The 20,799-nt window shown below is 33.7% G+C and overlaps 1 protein-coding gene across 1 annotated transcript in view; it reads left to right on the forward strand.

Moving 5' to 3' along the window:
- Eys (eyes shut homolog) overlaps positions 1-20,799 on the forward strand; it is a 1,705,088-nt gene that overhangs the window by 1,053,386 nt on the left and 630,903 nt on the right. Inside the window, 1 exon segment of the mRNA XM_047559194.1 lies at positions 19,829-20,019. Coding sequence (XP_047415150.1) covers positions 19,829-20,019 — 191 coding nt within the window.

Consider the following 20,799-nt stretch of genomic DNA (forward strand, 5'->3'; position numbering starts at 1 on the left):
ATCAACATATGCATTGCCTCACATGCTCAACATTTATTGTGGTTTGAACACAACAATTTACTCTCTGAGCAATTTTTTCATAGAATATATTAATATATAGTTGAGTCACAATGTTGTATAATATATCTTAGGAATTATTATTCCTAACTGAATTTTAGATCTTTTTTTCAACATTTCTGTAAATGCCACCCCTACCCACAATCTCTGGTAACCACCATTCTATTCTCTTCAAATGAGATCAACTTTTTTATATACCTTATATAAATGAGATCATGTGGGACTTGTTTTTCTGTGCCTGGCTTATTTCACTTAGCATAACTTCACTTAACATAAACTCAAGTTTTATCCCTGTTGTCACAAATGACAAGACCTCATTCATCTTAATGGCTGAGTATTTCATTGTGTATATGTACAACATTTTCTCTATCCATTCATCAGTTAGTAGGTACTTAGGTTGTTTTCATTTCCTGACTGTTGTGAATAGCTCTGCAAAGAAAATGGTGCAGAAACCTCTTCTACATACTGATCCCATTTCCTTTGGATAGATGCCCAGTAGATGGAAAACTTGATTATGTTAAGGTTTTATTTATTTTTTAGATTTTGAGGAATCTTCACTACTATTTTCAATAATGACTGTACTAATTTCCATTCCCACCAACAACATGCAAAGGTTTCTACTTTTCTCCATATTCTCACTAAAAATATTTTATCTTTTTGGTAATAGTCATTCTAATAGGTATGAGGTGATATCTCATAGTGGTTTTAATTTGCATTTCTCTGATGGTTAGCATTTTTCATATGTCTTTTGGTCATCCATATATCTTCTTTTAAGAAATATCTATTCAAGTCATTTGCTGATTTTATTTTTTTATACCATATTTTGAACCCAGGGGCACTTAACCACTGAGTCACATTCTCAGCTCTTTTGATTTTTTATTTTGAGACAGGGTCTCCCTCAGTTTCGTAAGGAGGCTTTGAACTTGTGATCCTCTGGCATCAGCCTCCAGAGTTGCTGGGATTAAAGGCATGTGTCACAATGCCCAGCTCATATGCCGGTTTTAAAGTTAGATTATTTGGTTATTTCTTTTCTTGTTATTGAGTTTTTTGTTTCTAATATATTTCTGATTTTAGGTCCTTATCAAATGTATGGTTTGCTAATGTTTTCTACCATTGTGTGAGTTTGTCTCTCACTTTTTTGGTTTGTTTTGTTGGCTGTGCAGAAGGCCTTTTAGTTTGACGATATTTCATTTGTGTACTTTTCCCATTTTTTTGTGGAGTTCATATCCAAAAATTAATTTCCCAGACTGATGGCAGCAAGTTTGTTCCCTCTGATTTCTTTTAGTAATGTGAAAGGTTTTTGAACTCTTCCATTTAAGACTTTTCCATTTTAAATTTTTCAATGTACATTGTGTGAGATAGGGTCTAATTCCATTCTTCCATTCTACTTCATGTGCATATAGACTATTCTCTGTTTGTTGAAGACACTGCCTTTTCCTTTTGTTTATTCTGGAAACTTTATTGAAAATCAAATGACCTTGAGTATGTGGATTTATTTCTAGGTACTCTTTTTTGTTCCTTTATCTATCTTTCCACTTTGTATTATTATGATATTATTTTGATTACTATATTTCTGTAGTGGATTTTGAAGTTAGATATCTCCACTTGTTTTTTTTTAAATAGATGGACATAATATCTTTATTATATTTATTATATTTGGTGCTGAGGATTGAACCCAGTGCTTCCCTCATGCAAGGCAAGTGCTCTACCACTGAGCCACAACCCCAGCCCTTGTTGATTTATTCATTTATTTTTAATTTCAAGATTGTTTTGGCTACTCATAGTTTTTTGTAGTTCTATACAAATTTTATAAATTTTTTCTCTTCTATGAAAAATGTTATTGAAATATTGATAGGGATTACACTGAATGTGTAGATCACTTTGCATACTCACTTTTATATTAATTCTTCCAATCTATGAACACATGATATCTTCCTATCTTTAAATTCTTTCATCAATTCTTACAGTTTTCAATGTTGAGGTCTTTTCTTCTTGGTTAAATTTATTCTTAAGTAATTCATTATTTTTGGTAGTTATTATAAAAGGGACTTTTCTCTTGATTTCCTTTTCAGAAAATTTCATTCAGTATATGGAATTACTGCTGTTTATACATGTTGATTTTTGTTCTCTGATATCTACTGAAATCATCTCTTTTTGCTAAGTTAATTTTGTGTTGTCCGTAGGATGTTCTATATATAAAATCATGTTGTTGGTAGACTATTCAAGTTAGCTATTTACTGTCCAATCTGGATTTCTTCTCTTTCCTTCTCCTAATTGCACTAGAATGGACTTTCAGTACTATATTGAACAAAAGTAGAAAAAGTGGGTGTCTTTGTCCTGGTCATGATTTTAGGCAAAAGCTTTCAACTTCACTATCAAAGGTGCCCCATTTGACCATGAAAACAGATATCTAACTTTTTTTGCCAAATTATGCATCTAGTTATATAACTCACACCTCCCCATAACTTTCAAAAAATTGAAAAACTCAAAAGATCAGGAATGTCAAAGAAATCCACTTTGCAACATTAAGTGAATATTAGGATAACTTTAATGACAGTAGAAAAAACACTTATAAAATTTTAGGAGCTGAAAAACAAGTGAACAAGCTTAGAAAACCTGAGAATTTGGGAACTACAACTGACAGTAGGAAAAGCAGAGAAGTGTGATTTATAGCACAGCATCCAAGAAGCCTCAGGAAGTGACAACACCAGATAACTGGAAGTGTAAGTGAAAGTGGAGTAAAACTCCTACTAGTTAAATGTCTTAGAGTTGACACATTTTTCACCGAAACATCTATGTGCTGACATATCCAGCAGTCCTTGAATGAAATCAGACTAATTTTTAACCTTAATACGTCAGGTTATCCTGCTGAGCACACTGAGCCCACTGAGATGTACAAGGACATCCAGATGACAAGAAGTTTCAAATCTTTGCAAGATATTTTCCCAATTAAATGCATATTTCTTATTTCTCATTTTCATTGCAACTGTTCTCTGAGCTTGATGTCATTCAGAGTAATCAAATCAATACATTTTATCTTAATCCTTTTTTTGAATTAAAATGTACTTAATTTATAGAATGAAATTATCTCTCAATAAAATTTTAATGTGCATATTTTTAACCAAGAAAATCAAAATGTCAAGTGTTTATTGCAGTTTTCAAACATTTTTCACCAAAATGTGAAAGCTGAAAAGGTTTATTATACAAAAGTGTTTTTTTTAAATGTTTGATTATGTGTCCACTTATTCAGAAGAAGAAAATAGATAAATCATGGGAATAAATGAAAATTTATTTCTATAACGAAAAGAAAGACAAGTAGCTCTTATGCACAGTAGTGTGAGTTTGAAATAATTGCTTCAGGTCAAAATAAAATCAACATTCTAAATATGTGCCCTGAAACTTAAATTTGCCTAAGATTGTCATATTGGCAATATGACATATGAAAATTGTCATATAGATATGTTGTCACATTGGTTTCAAGATTTACACAACTGTGAAGTATTGAGTTTCCATTTAAAACTAGATCCTCTGAGTCTAGATCCAATATTCTTAATGTTAGAATTATTATTTTGACTAGATTATCTTCCAATTATATAAATGTGTATTTCTGTCACTTCACTGGAATTTTAAGTGACCAAAATAAAAGTAATATAATAATATTTCCAAAATGTGTCTAAAATACAAAGTCTATATTTAATGTTTCAGTGTCTCATCTTCTACTAATGCCATCCAAGCATTGTTACCCTTTTATGAACCCCGACTGCTTCTATTTTCTAACCCTGATCTCTCTGGCTTCCCATCTCCATTCTGGGATTGTCAGTTGGGGCTTATAAAACCACCTCCTACAACTATCACAATGAAAGCTATGTTCTCTTTTCTTTCTTTTCACCACAATTCTTTTAAAACTTACTGAAAGTGGCTTGAAATAGTGCCACACTACACAAGTAAGTGAAGAAACATGACATATGTATTTGATTTATGCCTTAACTTATTTCAATGATGGTTTTCAGGTCAATAAAAGATACTACATTTAGTTGGCCACTGCTTCCAGTTCCCTACAATGAGCTCATCTCAAAATAAATCCTCTAACTTTTCACAACCAAAGGAAAATGGTTAAATACCAGTAATATGCTAATGAGTGGAATTCATAGTGAAGATTGTTCTGTGTGTATGCATTTACCTATATGTGTGTATATATGTTTGCACATGTATAATATTGCATTATGTATTTTTCATTTGTATACTCTCCCTTTTACCTATATCCAAAATTCTACAAAATATGAGTCTGTTTCTCCTTTGTACTTTGCTGGTGGCCAACTGCTGGTTAATAGCAGAAATCAGTCTTGAAATTCTAACAATGTTGAAAGATCAGGTGAAGAGTTGAAAATAACATTTAATTAAAAGTTGATTGCTAGGAGTAAGGTGAGATATGGAAAATCGCTATTAACACCTTTACTTTTCTTCTTATCTATCAGAAAATCTAAGCATTGAAAAGAATTCAAGCCAGTAATTGCAGAGACAGCTTGAGGAAGACAATTAAATTGTAGGCATTATTTTAAAAAGATTATTAATTGTAAATTAATTTACCTTTAAAGGAATATTAGGTAGGTAAAAATAAAGAATATAAGATTCTATCTAATCACATGAGTGGACAATTACTTAACTATTTAATTTTCCAAGCATATGGAAAATATTTAACTCATGATACTTTGCTCTAAATATGCAGCAACATATCTGGAAAATTAAGAAGATTATTCAGTTTTATTAATTAAAATAGTATGAGTTAGTGAGACAGATTATTTGGTTATGTTGCTTTAGGAATAGTACTGTAGTAGCATTGGTATTTTATTTTACTATAAATTGAATGGATAACACACATCAGCAATTAGATTTTAGATCTTGTTAAATAGCTGCTTTATTCCCAGATATATTATCAGCAATGATTATAATCCATATCTGATAATTTTCAAAGAATATAAAATATTATATGACTGTAATTTTCATTCATGCTTTTTTTCCACAGAATCTATCATGATGATATACATTGGCAAATAAAGTTATTCACTTCACAAATTTTTTACATATTTTGCTATAGCCAATCTTCTAAATAGAAAATGTGATCTCTCAGAACCATAAGAAAAAAATAAACACAATAACTTCTCAGTATTGTAAGGATTGGTTCATCCTGAATTTGAGTCAGAGTTATTTAGGAGACTGCCGGAGTCCTAGAACAGCAGAATTTGAATTTTGTTTTCACTGTAAACTAGTTATCCAAGGAGATGAAAGGTTTAAGGAGGTTAATAAGATTTCTCCAGTATTGCTGCTTTCTCCTCTCATTGATTACATGTATTTTCCTGGTCAAATAATGTTTTAAGTAGTGAGTAGATTTCCGGCCTACCAATTAAATCCCATGCAGACTACAACATTCCTTATACATAAAACAGCAGAAGAAGGTGAAGGAAGATCACAAAAGTCTATTCAAAGACTATATATAATTTAATTTCAAAGTACCTTCATTGAGTAATTATTGTAAATATTCAGAGTTTAATTATTATTTACAAATTATTTTAATAAAAATACTCAAAAGCACTTTATATATCTTTTTGGAACCCATTGGTAAAGGGGGGCATTATTTTTATACTCACTAATATTAATCACTACATCATTCTCTTAAGATAGAATTCAATATGGGACTCCTCCCTGGAAGAAGAAATGAGTTCTTGAGCATCACACATGCTAGATATGCTCTCTACCAATGATTATATTCCCAGCTTCATATTAGTATTTTTTTAAAGAATTTCGAGTACTATGTTTTCATCATTTTCCATTGTTTTGTTGTTCCAAAACAATGGAAAAGAACAACATAGAAGAAGACAAGTTTATTTTGGCTCATGGTTTCAAAAATTTAGTCCATAGTTGGATTACTCCAGAGCTCTGGGACTAAGATGAGGCAGAACATCACGGCAGAACGGCTTGGCAGAGGATAGTAGCTGAGGATACAATAAGAAAGCAGAGAGTGCTCTGCTCACCAGGGACAAAATAAAAACCCAAAGGCATATCCCCAGTGACTTTCTTCCTCCAGCTACACCCTACCTGTCTATAGTTACCACTCAGTTAATCCAACTTGTTTATCCCTCTCATAATCTAATCATTTTCACCTCTGAAAATTCTTGTATTGTCTCACACATGTGCTTTTGTGGGGAACACCTCATATCTAAACCATAGCACTGTGTTTAACATAAATGATAAGTTTCTTGTTCACACAAGATAAAACTGGTGTTAAAGAACACGTATTTTCTGGTGCAGTGGTACAGGGTTGTAAGGCTAGCAGCTTGGGAGACTGAGGGAGAAGGATCAAAAGTTGGCAGCGTCAGCGGGTTAGTGAGATCCTGTCTCAAACTAAAAAATGAAAAGGATTGGAAATATAGCCCTGTGGTAGAGAATCCCTCAGTTCAATCAATTTCTCTCTCTCTCTTTGTCTCTTTCTCTTCTCTTTTTCACACACACACACACACACACACACTCGCTTTAAAGAAAGAAAATTTTGAATAAATTACTTTCCCTAGGCCTCAGTTTCATACTATAATAATATAGGAATCATTAGAACATGACCCTTATACTTTCCAGACTGATGTGAGAAAATTAGATGATGCATGCAGAAGTTTTATGTAAAGAGTAAAGGACAATGTAATTTGTGTTATCAGTATTAATAAAACAGCTTTAACAGTAAAAGAATTGAAAACATGAGCTGATCTTAGAAAAATGGAAAACAAGGGGGCCTTTTACACACCACCATGGAAGCCTCCGGGCTCTACTCAGGTATGCTTAAAGTGGCAAAGTCATGTACTTCAGCCTTTCAAAACGCAAGCTCCAGAAAAATTCAGAATATTTGCTTATAACAATTATTTTTAAAATAATTGCAAATCTGTTTCACTATAAGAGAAGATTTTCTTCCCCCAAATAATAGAAGCAAAATATAATACTTCCAAGCTTATCATAGAAATTAAATTAGGTCTGTTGCAATTATAAATTAATCATAACTGTCACCTAATTTTGGGGGGGAAAGTGGGAACTGGAAAAGTGAAATGACTTCTCTAAGCTCACACATACTAAGTGACTAATTTAATATTAAACTTAGCCTCCTTGCATGTTGGAGTCCTTTATAATACAACATTCTTCTTCCTAACCAGTACCTTAAATCACAATCTTTAGTCATTATTTTAGAATGTTATAGAATAACAATTTTATAGTTTGACATAGAATTTGAGTGATGAGTTAAGAAAACCTCCTCCAGAGTTAAAGAAGAAAAGTTTAAAAAAATAAATAAACAAAGTGGAGGAATTCATGAAAATAGAAGAGCCCAGTAGAGTGCAGAAAGGGGACCAGGGGAGTGAGGAGGAGCGGGTTAGGGGATGTATTATGCAATAAAACTAACCAATTTATACTGTCATATTGTAAGCAGGTATAACTATGCAACAAGGAACCCCAGTATAATGCACAAATAAAAAATTAATTATAATGCACCAATAAAAAATTCTTAAAAATTAATTGTACGTTTGAACACAAAAAAAGAAAACTTCCAGAGAATGGAAAAGGAAATGCAACTTCCCAAGTTTATTTGATGAAACTAAGTAAAATGTTAGTTTTAAAGTTAGAAATGATATGATGAAAGTTCAAAGGTGATTTCAATCTTTAGCATAGTTGCAAATATCCTAAATGTGAATTTTCACAAATGAAATCCACATGTGTATATACATCATGAGCAAATTGGGTTTATTCCAGGAATAAAATAATGGTTTGATATTAAATATCAAATTTTTTCATATTATGATCACATCAACAAGTGAAGAAATCAGCAAACTAGAATTAAAAGTTTATTATTGAGCTGAAAGGTACTTTATTTAATAACATGCAAAACAAAACATGCTCAAAGGTAACAGCATAAAAATCTTCCCTGAAAAATCAAATCAAGAAAAGGAATCTCATTATTATTGTTTCAGTTCAATGTTTTTCTTCCTGATGATGTTAGGCAAGGTAATAAGCTAATAAGGAAAGAATAGAAAGAAAAGTCTTCTTACTCACACATTATATAGTATTATTGGAAATAGAAGAGTTCAACATGGTTGCTCGGTATACAATAAGTCAATTGCATTTCATATACTAACATAATGATTTAAGTAGTATTACTCCCCCCAAAAAACTACTTAAGTAGCAACAAATTTTTAAGGTTTCTAGAATATAACCTAAGGAAGTAAGTGTGTGACCTTTATAAATAATTTTAAACAATATTAAAAATGTAGAAATTTTAAAGAAATGGAGACATACCATGTCTATGTATAGGAGCTAAAGTATCACAGATATCAATTTCTTACTTTTTTCTATAAACAATGGAATTTGAATCAATTTATATATAATAAGAATTTTTATACAGTTTATTATGATGCTTCATATGTAAATTATCATAATCTGCATACTATAAAAGGGTACAGGGCCCAAGATGAGCAATTCAAACCTGTGGAAGGAAAACAATATGCAGATCTTTCCCCAACCACTTTCAGGACAAGTCATAAAGCTCAGTAACTCAGTGTTTGGTTGGCTTGGGTTGATAATCTGTTCAAAGGAATAGAATAAGTTCAGAAACAGATGACTATGTATGAAGGGTTGAAGTATAACAGAACTAACAATGCAGATTAATAAAGGAAAGATAACTGTTCTGTGTGCTATCCTGGAGTTATTGGTATTCTACATTGCAAGACAAAAGCAAAAAGAAAATTCAAAAAAATTCTACACCAAGCAACTGGCAATAATGGTTGCTAAGCAAAGAAGTGGCATGCTTTGATTTTTATTTTAGAAAGAGATACTTCTCCTTCTTACAGGTTGAAATAAAGAAATTTTCCTGATAATCTATCACCATTTTCCAGTGAAAGAAAAAAATATTATGATCATAGATGTTATGCTTACTTTTGAAAAGATTGCTGATTGCTTTCAGAGAAAACGTATTCAACTACATAATTAGTTCTCCCTGAGTTTTCCTTACAATCATTTATTTTCTTAAAATGTGCCTCTATAATTTTTTATTTATTATATGTTTCTTTGGTTACATTGCATATTCTAGTTCTAAGTTTCAGTATTCTTGGTTGTGTATAAATCTTTTCGCTTTATAAAAGCGAAAACTTGTTCTATAAATTATGTCATTACTTACATTCCATGCACTAATCAATCTGTGAAAATCTATGAAAGAAAAAATTTTTAACAATAATTTATCTTGAAATATGCTTAGTTCCTACAATAAAAACAAGAACATTTTCATACAGCATAACTCTTTAAATTGCCTGGGGGGGGAAATTAACATTTCAAGAAGCATGTGTAAAGAACCTAACAAAACCTTTCTCTTAACAGTGAAGATCCTACCGAATGGGAGAGAAATCTTTGCCAGCTGCGCTTCTAACAGACCATTAATATCTAGAACATTTAATGAACTCAAAAAATTCAACACCAAAAAACCAGAGCACATTCAATAAGTGAGCAAATGAGCTAAACAGGCATACTCAAGACCAGCAACTATATATAAAAAAAAAATACTTAACATACTTCAATCGAATATTTTATCCAATAAGATCTGAATTCACTTTCTTTTTTTTTAATTTATTTTTATTGTACACAAATGGGATACATACTGTTTCTCTGTTTGTACATGAAGTAAAGGCATACCATTTGTGTAGTCATACTTTTACATAGGATAATAGTGTTTGATTCATTCTGTTATTTTTTTTTCCTTCCCTCCACCCCTCCCACCCCTCTTTTCCCTCTATACAGTTCCTCCTTCCTCCATTCTTACCTCCCTCCCCCTGCCACTATGTGTCATCATCCACTGATCAGGGAGATCATTAAGTACATTTGAATTATAATTTTTTTAGGTCTAAAGAGTCTTTGCTGAGTTTATGTTGGGGTACCCTATCCATTGGTGAGAGACATGTTTAAATCATTCAATATTATTGTACTGAAGTCTATCTGAGTCTTTAATCATGTAGTTTATTTTATGTGATTATGTTAACCAGTGTTTGGGAAATAAATCTTTACTAATTGTTAAAAAAAAAAAATACAACCTCTTTGGCCAGCAGCAAACTGAAATCAAAAGTACATTGAGATTCCATCTCATTCCAGTCAAAATGGCAATCATCAAGAATACAACTAACAATAAATACTGGCAAGGATAATAATGGGCAGAGGGAACTCATATCTCTGTTGGTGGGAATCTAAATAAGTATAGCCACTATGAAATGCAATTTGAGGATTCCCCAGAAAACTAAAAATAAAACTACCATTTGATCCAACTATACCACACCTTGATATTTATCCAAAAGAATTAAGGTCAGCATATTTCAGAGATAACATACATAACCATGCCTATCACAATAATCTGCTAGGTACAAAGGCTAGAATTACCTTCTAAAAGCTGAAGAACGGAGTTTAAGATTAAAGTTTAGCACTCTAGCTAGGATACATAAGGAAGAACCTACAGTTTTAATATCTGACAACCAGATACTAAGTCAGGAAATAAGGCTTGAATCTGGTAAAATGATAGAATAAGTTTTTAAGGTCTCCTCCCCAACAAAATACTAATTTTGTCCACTATAAACCTATTTGCATAGGTCTCAGTGGAAGCTGAACTTATCCTTATCCACATCGGATGGCTGACCCAATTATAGCCAGTTAACTTTTAGGAAAGGTTCACTCACCATTTGGGAAAGCATTTTCCTTCTCTTACAACAGAAACATGGGAAACCAAGTTAACTGGGTAAGAATGAGGCAGTATGTCACTTAAACTGCCTCTGGCTGCCATATTAGAATAATGAGAAAAGAAAAATTTGAGATTAAAACACATACTATAAACATATAATATAGAGAAGGAGGTAATCTATGTAATTTATGAGGAGCTAGTTGAGCATTTGCATAAACATATATTCATCTGAAAGCCCACCCAATTACCCAACCATTTTTTTCTTTCAGTACTGGGAACTGAACATAGGGAGAATCTACCATTTTACATTCCCAGGACTTTTTAGTGTTTGTTTTTTTATTTGAAGCAAAAATATAGAAACTGCATAACCTTGGGCAAATTCATATTCATATATCATATGATGACCACACAATTCAGATAACAAACATTCCATTTAAGAAAATGATTATTGAAAGGCAGAAACTTTATATTTAATTCTAGAAAATGAAAAAAGATTACAAATTATTATTTTACTCTGTCCCATCATTGCTGGAAATTGTCTCTATATTTATCTTTTCCTTACTCTTTTGTACTTGTTATCATTATCCTTATACAATCAAAATTTTTGCTGAGATGTGTAAAAATTTGTGTTCATGAATTTGAATAGGAAACAAATTCAGTATACTTTGTGAAATATTTCCTCAACTTTATTAATCCAAAACAAATGGAACATAATTTTTCAAGCACATTTAAATAAAAATAATTAATTTTCCTGTAGAGACAGTAAGTTCTTTCAATGTCTTAAAAATTAAATACTGTGTTTAGTATTTGGGATAAAATGATATACCCCAAATTGAGCAAGTGTGGAATTTTATATAAAGCACTAGTCACATGATGACACAACACTTACTTTTTAAAAAAGTAACATATCAACAAAATTAAATAGATTTTGAGTTAGCTAGTGTCAACTGGACAATATATTTATTTCTAAAGTTTGAAATGTTAGGGGGTTTTGTATTATTTTGTTTTTCACCAATATTGCATATATTCATGTTTCTTTTTAATTTTATTATATTTTATTTTTTTTTAATTGTATACAAATGGGATACATGTTGTTTCTCTATTTGTACATAGAGTCAAGGCATACCATTTGTGTAATCATAGGTTTACATAGGGCAATGATGTTTATTTTTTTTTCCCTTTCCCCCCCACCCCTCCCACCCCTCTTTTCCCTCTATACAGTCCTTCTTTCCTTCATTCTTACCGCTCTCCTTATCCTTAACCCTAAACCTAACCCTAAACCTAATGCTAACCCCTCCCAACCCCCATTATATGTCCTCATCCGCTTATCAGCGAGATCATCCGTCCTTTAGTTTTTTGAGATTGGCTTATCTCACTTAGCATGATATTCTCCAATTTCGTCCATTTGCCTACAAATGCCATAATTTTATCCTTCTTCATTGCGGAGTAATATTCCATTGTATAAATATGCCACAGTTTCTTTATCCATTCATCAACTGAAGGGCATCTAGGTTGGTTCCACAATCTGGCTATGGTGAATTGAGCAGCAATGAACATTGATGTGGCTGTATCTCTGTAGTATGCTGATTTGAAGTCCTTTGGGTATAGGCCAAGGAGTGGGATAGCTGGGTCAAATGGTGTTTCCATTCCAAGCTTTCTGAGGAATCTCCACACTGCTTTCCAGAGTGGCTGCACTAATTTGCAACCCCACCAGCAATGTATGAGTGTTCCTTTTTCACCACATCCTCACCAACACCTATTGTTGCTTGTATTCTTGATAATTGCCATTCTAATTGGGGTGAGATGGAATCTTAGGGTAGTTTTGATTTGCATTTCCCTTATTACTAGGGATGTTGAACATTTTTTCATATATCTGTTGATTACTTGTACATCTTCTTCTGTGAAGTGTCTGTTCATTTCCTTAGCCCATTTGTTGATTGGATTATTTGTATTCTTCGTGTAGAGTTTTTTGAGTTCTTTATAGATTCTGGAAATTAGCGCTCTATCTGAGGTATGGTTGGCAAAGATATTCTCCCACTCTGTAGGCTTTCTCTTCACATTTCTGATAGTTTCCTTTGCTGAGAGAAAGCGTTTTAGTTTGAATCTATCCCAGTTGTTGATTCTTGCTTTTATTTCTTGTGCTATGGGAGTCCTGTTAAGGAAGTCTGATCCTAAGCCTACAAGTTGAAGATTTGGACCTACTTTTTCTTCTATAAGATGCAGGGTCTCTGGTCTGATTCCGAGGTCCTTGATCCATTTTGAGTTGAGTTTTGTGTAGGGTGAGAGATAGGGGTTTAATTTCATTCTATTGCATATGGTTTTCCAGTTTTCCCAGCACCATTTGTTGAAGAGGCTATCTTTTCTCCATTGCATATTTTTGGCCCCTTTGTCTAGTATGAGAAAATTGTATTTATTTGGGTTTGTGTCCATGTCCTCTATTCTGTACCTGTCTATTTTGGTACCAATACCATGCCGTTTTTGTTACTATTGCTTTGTAGTAGAGTTGAAGATCTGGTATTGCAATACCCCCTGCTTCGCTCTTGCTACTGAGGATTGCTTTAGCTATTCTAGGTTTTTTATTCTTCCAGATGAATTTCATAATTGCTTGCTCTATTTCTGCAAGGTACATCATTGGGATTTTAATTGGAATTGCATTGAATCTGTATAGCACTTTAGGTAGTATAGCCATTTTGACAATATTAATTCTGCCTATCCAGGAACATGGGAGATCTTTCCATCTTCTAAGGTTTTCTTTAATTTCTTTCTTTAGTGTTCTGTAGTTCTCATTGAGGAGGTCTTTCACCTCTTTTGTGAGATTGATTCCCAAGTATTTTATTTTTTTCGATGCTATTGTGAATGGGGTAGTTTTCCTAACTTCTCTTTCTGAAGATTCATCACTTATGTATAAAAATGCATTGGATTTATGAGCATTGATCTTGTAACCTGCTACTTTACTGAATTCACTTATGAGTTCTAAAAGTTTTCTGGTGGAATTTCCAGGTTCCTCTAAATATATAATCATGTCATCAGTGAACAGGGATAGTTTGAGTTCTTCTTTTCCTATTCGTATCCCTTTAATTTCTTTGGTTTGTCTGATTGCTCTGGATAGAGTCTCAAGGACTATGTTGAATAGAAGCGGTGAAAGAGGGCATCCCTGCCTTGTTCCAGTTTTTAGGGGGAATGCTTTCAGTTTTTCACCATTTAGAATGATATTAGCCATGGGCTTAGCATAGATTGCCTTTATAATGTTTAGGAATGTTCCCACTACCCCAATTTTTTCTAGTGTTTTGAGCATGAAGGGATGCTGTATTTTATCGAATGCTTTTTCTGCATCTATTGAAATAATCATGTGATTCTTAACTTTAAGTCTGTTGATATGGTGAATGACATTTATTGATTTCCGAATGTTGAACCAACCTTGCATCCCTGGGATAAAACCCACTTGATCGTGGTGCACTATCTTTTTAATATATATTTGTATGCGATTTGCTAAAATTTTGTTGAGAATTTTTGCGTCGATGTTCATTAAGGATATTGGTCTGAAATTTTCTTTTTCGATGTGTCTCTGTCTGGTTTAGGTATCAGGGTGATATTGGCTTCATAGAACGAGTTTGGGAGGGTTCCCTCCTCTTCTATTTCATGGAATAGTTTGAGGAGTATTGGAATGAGCTCTTCTTTAAAGGTTTTGTAGAACTCGGCTGAGAACCCATCTGGTCCTGGACTTTTCTTTGTTGGTAGGCTTTGATGACCTCTTCTATTTCATTGCTTGAAATTGGTTTATTTAAGTTGTGTATGTCCTCCTCGTTCAGTTTAGGTAATTCATATGTCTCTAGAAATTCGTTGATGTCTTCGAGGTTTTCTTTTTTGTTGGAGTATAGATTTTCGAAATAGCTTCTAATTATGTTTTGTATTTCACTCGTGTCTGTTGTGATGTTTCCTTGTTCATTCCGAATTTTAGTAATTTGAGTTTTCTCCCTCTTTCTCTTTGTTAGTGTGGCTAAGGGTTTATCGATTTTATTTATTTTTTCAAAGAACCAACTATTTATTTTGTTAATTTTTCCAATTGTTTCTTTTGTTTCGATTTCGTTGATTTCGGCTCTGATTTTAACTATTTCCTGTCTTCTACTACTTTTGGTGTTGGTCTGCTCTTCTTTTTCTAGAGCTTTGAGCTGTAGTGTTAAGTCGTTTATTTGTTGATTTCTACTTCTTTTTTTGAATGCACCCCATGAAATAAATCTTCCTCTAAGTACTGCTTTCATAGTGTCCCAGAGATTTTGATATGATGTGTCTTTGTTCTCGTTTACTTCTAAGAATTTTTTATTTCCCTCCTGATGTCTTCTGTTATCCATTCATCATATAATAGTGTATTATTTAGTCTCCAGGTATTGGAGAAGTTTCTGTTTTTTATTCTGTCATTTATTTCTAATTTCAATCCATTATGATCTGATAGAGTACAAAGTAGTATCTCTATCTTCTTGTATTTGCTAACAGTAGCTTTGTGGCATAAAATATGGTCTATTTTAGAGAAGGATCCATGTGCTGCTGAGAAGAAAGTGTAATTCGTTCTTTGTTGGATGGTATATTCTATATATGTCTGTTAAGTCTAAATTGTTGACTGTGTTGTTGAGATCTATAGTTTCTTTATTCAATTTTTGTTTGGACGATCTATCCAGTGGCGAGAGAGGTGTGTTAAAATCGCCTAGTATTATTGTGTTGTGGTCTATTTGATTTCTGGAATTGAGAAGGATTTGTTTGACGTACGTGTATGAGCCAATGTTCGGGGCATAGATATTTATGATTGTTATGTCTTGCTGATTTATGCTTCCCTTAAGCAGCATGTAATGTCCTTCTTTATCCCTTCTGACTAGTTTTGGTTTGAAGTCCACATTATCTGAGATGAGGATGGATACTCCAGCTTTTTTGCTGTGTCCGTGTGCATGGTATGTTTTTCCCCATCCTTTCACCTTTAGTCTATGGGTGTCTCTTTCTATGAGATGAGTCTCTTGCAGGCAGCATATTGTTGGATTTTTCTTTTTAATCCAATCTGCCAGTCTGTGTCTTTTGATTGATGAATTCAGGCCATTAACATTCAGGGTTATTATTGTGATATGATTTGTATTCCCAGTCAATTGACTCATATTTGTTTTTGACATGATTTGGTTTCTCCTTTATTTGGCTATTCCTTTAGGCTAGCGCCTCCTGTTGCTGATTTGCATCGTTGTTTTTCATCTCTTCCTCATGGAATATTTTGCTGAAAATGTTCTGTAATGCTGGCTTTCTTTTTGTAAATTCCTTTAGCTTTTGTTTATCATGGAAGGATCTTATTTCATTGTCAAATTTGAAGGTAAGTTTTGCTGGGTATAAGATTCTTGGTTGGCATCCATTTTCTCTCAGGGCTTGGTATATGTTGTTCCAGGCCCTTCTGGCTTTTAGGGTCTGGATTGAAAAATCTGCTGATATTCTTATTGGTTTCCCTCTGAATGTAATTTGATTCTTTTCTCTCGCGGCCTTTAAAATTCTGTCTTTATTTTGTATGTTAGGTATTTTCATAATAATGTGCCTTGGTGTGGGTCTGTTGTAATTTTGTATGTTTGGAGTTCTATAAGCCTCTTGTACTTGGTTTTCCATTTCATTCTTCAGATTTGGGAAATTTTCTGTTATTATTTCATTGAATAGATTGTTCATTCCTTTGGTTTGTTTCTCTAAGCCTTCCTCAATCCCAATAATTCTTAAATTTGGCCTTTTCATGATGTCCCATAATTCTTGTAGATTCTGTTCATGATTTCTTACCATCTTTTCTGTTTGGCCAACTTTGCTTTCAAGATTAAATAATTTGTCTTCAATGTCTGAGGTTCTGTCTTCCAGGTGTTCTATCCTATTGGTTATGCTTTCTATGGAGTTTTTCACTTGGTTCATTGTTTCCTTCATTTCAAGTATTTCAGTTTGTTTTTTTTTCAGTATCTCTAACTCTTTATTGAAATGATCTCTTGCTTCCCGTATTTGGTCTTTTAACTGTTGATTGGTGCGATCATGTAATGCCTGCATTTGCTCTTTCATCTCCTCCTTCAATGCCTGCATTTGCTCTTTCATCTCCTCCTTATCTTCCCTGATCGTTTTAATTACGTACATTCTGAACTCCCTTTCTGACATTTCTTCTGCTGTGCTGTCATTGGGTTTTATTGATGTAGTATCTAGGTTTGTTTGGGACATTTTCTTCCCTTGTTTTCTCATATTGGTCAGTTGTCAGTGGGACCCTGATATATTGCAGTTTTCCACTATTGGCTTATAGTGTCCCGGTAGATTTCCAGTGTATCACCTCCCAGCCTTCAGTAGCCTGATGTCTTGGAGGAATCTGATAAAGCAGTGCATCCGAAGAAAACTGCCCCTAGCCCCCTACTGGTTCCACGATTTGGAACTGGCTCTGTGCGGAAATGCTCTCACTGTGGGCCTGCACCATGCAGCTGGCCGTGTGGGAGGAGCCCACTGCCGGAGTGTGGAAGGCTACCTTGGGAAGACTCTAGCTGCCCTGCCCGGCTCCAATAAGCCACCTCTATCTGGGCCTGCCACCCGGGCCGAGCTTTACCCAGTGGGCAGACTCACCTGTGGCTCTATTTCAGTCCGAGTCTCTCAATGCCTCCCCTCTTAACTCCTGGGTTTTGGAGCGACTGGGGGTGCAGTCTCCCTCTAGGCCGCCATCTTGGATCGCCCCGTGAAGAGAGTCTGCAGCCGGAGTGGGCAGAGCCGCCTGAAGAGGTCTCTGGCTGCCCTGCCTTGATCCCAGTGGCTGCTTGCGGATCGAAGCTCTCTGTTGGTTTGGGGGCTTGTGGCTGGTTCTATGTAGAAAGACTCTCACTGGGCGGTCTGCTCCGAGAAACTAGCCTTGAATGGCACCTCCCACCGCAGGGGTCCAGACTACTTGGGGAAGTCTCCGGCTGCCCTATCCTGGTCCCTGAATCTGCTTGCGTGCCGGAGTACGCTGCACTGCACTGGCTCCGGGCCTCGGAGCTTGTTCTGTTCAGAAAGGCTCTCACCGTCGCGCTAGTACCGTTCGAAGAACCTGGAGAAGCTGGCTGTGTGGGCGGGGCCCACCGCCGGAGTGCGCAGGACTGCCTGTGGATGACTCTAGCTGCCCTGCCCGGCTCCAATAAGCCACCTCTATCTGGGCCTGCCACCCGGGCCGAGCTTTACCCAGTGGGCAGACTCACCTGTGGTTCTATTTCAGTCCGAGTCTCTCAATGCCTCCCCTTCTTAACTCCTGGGTTCTGGAGCGACAGGGGGTGCAGTCTCCCTCTAGGCTGCCATCTTGGATTGCTTCCCCTCAACATCATCTATATTCATGTTTTATTGTTGGTCTTTGAAAATACTTTCCACTCTTTAATAATCTGAACTTTAAATCAAATGAAGATTTGTGTTCATTTTTAACTCATTCACACAAATGTCTGAAATATTTGAAACTAGTAATATATGAAATTCTAATATATTATTTTTTCTGCATTACCATTGAAACTCTATAAAGAAAAATATCTGTCCATATCTTATAACAACAAAAAGATGAGAATGTCAAAACTGAAAGCATATTGTTCTGTTTTCAATCCTTTTCGTTAGTGAGCCATGCTTCACTAATGAATTCCTTGATTAAAATACAAAGTCCAAATGTTTTCTGTCAGTATTTCAAGCTTTCTTATTGCTGATCAAAAGGAGAAACATATTTGAGGCTTAAATGACTTTTAAAAAAGTTTTTAGCAGGTTTGAAAATTCAGCATGAACATTGTTTCTAAAGCTTCATTGAAAATTTTCATCTGAGTACTACTCCACATAGGATATAAATTCTGTTGAAGTTTAAAAATACAGATTCAAAACAAAGTGTTTTTCTATGGTAGATAGCACACTCAAATTCATAAGTCTTCATGAATTATCTCTTCTATCAATTAGAAATAATATTTTAGAAGTTTTAAAGGAGACATAGTTGTTGAGGGTGGATCACAAAAGAGCAATACAAATGAGGAAATGATAGAAGATCAATCCTTTATTTCAAGAATGTCATCCACCAACGACATCAACTAAGTATCAAGCAAAAAGTGACTTTCAGTAATAATGTGTATATGCATGTAAAATAGTACAGTAAAACCAATTAATTTGTACAATGTGTTAATAATTATAATAATTAAAATAATAATATATATATATATTATAGGTTAAGAACACCTTGAAATAATAATATAAAGAACATAGCAACTAATTCCAAGAAAGTAACTATATGGGTGTCATTAATCTTATATTTATAAATTTGAGAAATTAAACTATCAAAATATTTTGCTCAAAATGTCTTCAAATTTCATTTTGAAATATTATGCTTAATGAAAATACCATTCAGAAGGCAAGGAAGGAGGCTTATAAGGAAGTTTAAATAATATAGAATGTTGATACAAAAGGGTGAGATTTTCTCTGCTTTCAGATATTATCTATTGTTCCCTCATATGCCACCTCCACCAAAGTAGCAAAAATAACAAGAATCATAATTTTGTACCAACATTTTATAAAAGCAATAAATACAAGGACATCTTTAGAAAATGTTCCTATTTCTGTTGACTTGTAAAGTCATAAGTAAAACAGTTGAGGATTAATTGCCTAGACTTCCCTGCCTTCCAATGATATTTTACAGTGAAACTCTCAAACTCAAGGAAATTAAGACCTAACCACTTACATAGTTATTTCCTTTGTGACTACGCCAAAGGAAATAAGTGCTCAAATATGAAATATGCAGGAAAGAGTCACATATGAGCCACCTCAGAAAACATTATGCTCATGTTGATAATGTGAAACCCATGTATTAAATATTTACTTCCAAATAACAGAATGAATCAAACAACATTACCCTATGTAAATTTATGATTACACAAATGGTATGCCTTGACTCCATGTACAAATAGAGAAACAACATGTATCCCATTTGTTTACAATAAAAAAATTATAATAATAAAATAAATATTTACTTCCAACTTAAATTGTATTTTCCTTCTGACTCCACAGATTTCAGTTGTGTTTGCTATTATGGAGATTCCTATCTAGAATTTCAGAATGTGTTTTTAAATTCACAAAATAACATCACCCTAGAATTTCAGACCTTCAGTCCCTATGGACTCCTGCTGCATGTCAAGCAAGACTCAAATTCACTAGATGGATTTTTTATTCAATTGTTTATTGAAAATGGTACTTTAAAGGTAAGTCATTCAGTTTCTTTAAAGAAAATCTGAAAATGTTGGTCGATTGCCTGAATTAGTAGTTATTATTGTTGAAATAAAATTTAAACTTTATTATATCTTTTATACCTCTCACCAGGCTGTCTCTGTTATATTTTTATATTTTTTCTGTTTAATAGTTATATATATCAAAACAGTATATGATTTGAATTATCATGTTTTCTTTACGTTTTTATTTTGACCACTTTTATGTTTTCCAGTTTCCCAATTTCCCAATTGTAATCATTTTTTACATTTTTTTTATAGTCTCAGTGACTGGTGTGGTCTGGGGACCCTTATATAAGTACTCCAAGATCCTTTCATAGGTCTGAAGAAAAAGACTATTTTCATGAAAATATTAACACATCATTTGCCTTTTGCACTCTCACTGTCATTAGAATACAGTGGAATTTTTCAGAGGACACATGACATAAAACGATATCTTTGCTGTGATTGCTAATATATTGTGTGCTTATGATTTTTTTTACTTTCACAATAACTATTTCAATTTTTAATTTTGTATATACTGGCAGGCATAACCCAATACAAAAAAAGAACTCTTTGAGTGTCTCAATAATTTGAAGAGTACAAAATAATTCTGAGGTTAAAAAAATTTGAGTTTGCTAATTAAACATTTTACCAAGTGTTCAACCAAGATTTTACAACTTTCTTATTTTAGGTGTTTTTGATTGACATATAATAACTGTATACATTTATGGGGTACTTGTGTTGTTTTGATACATGCATATATTACATAATGAT

Source organism: Sciurus carolinensis, chromosome 7, assembly GCF_902686445.1.
Source record: "Sciurus carolinensis chromosome 7, mSciCar1.2, whole genome shotgun sequence".
Classification (NCBI taxonomy): Eukaryota; Metazoa; Chordata; class Mammalia; order Rodentia; family Sciuridae; genus Sciurus; species Sciurus carolinensis.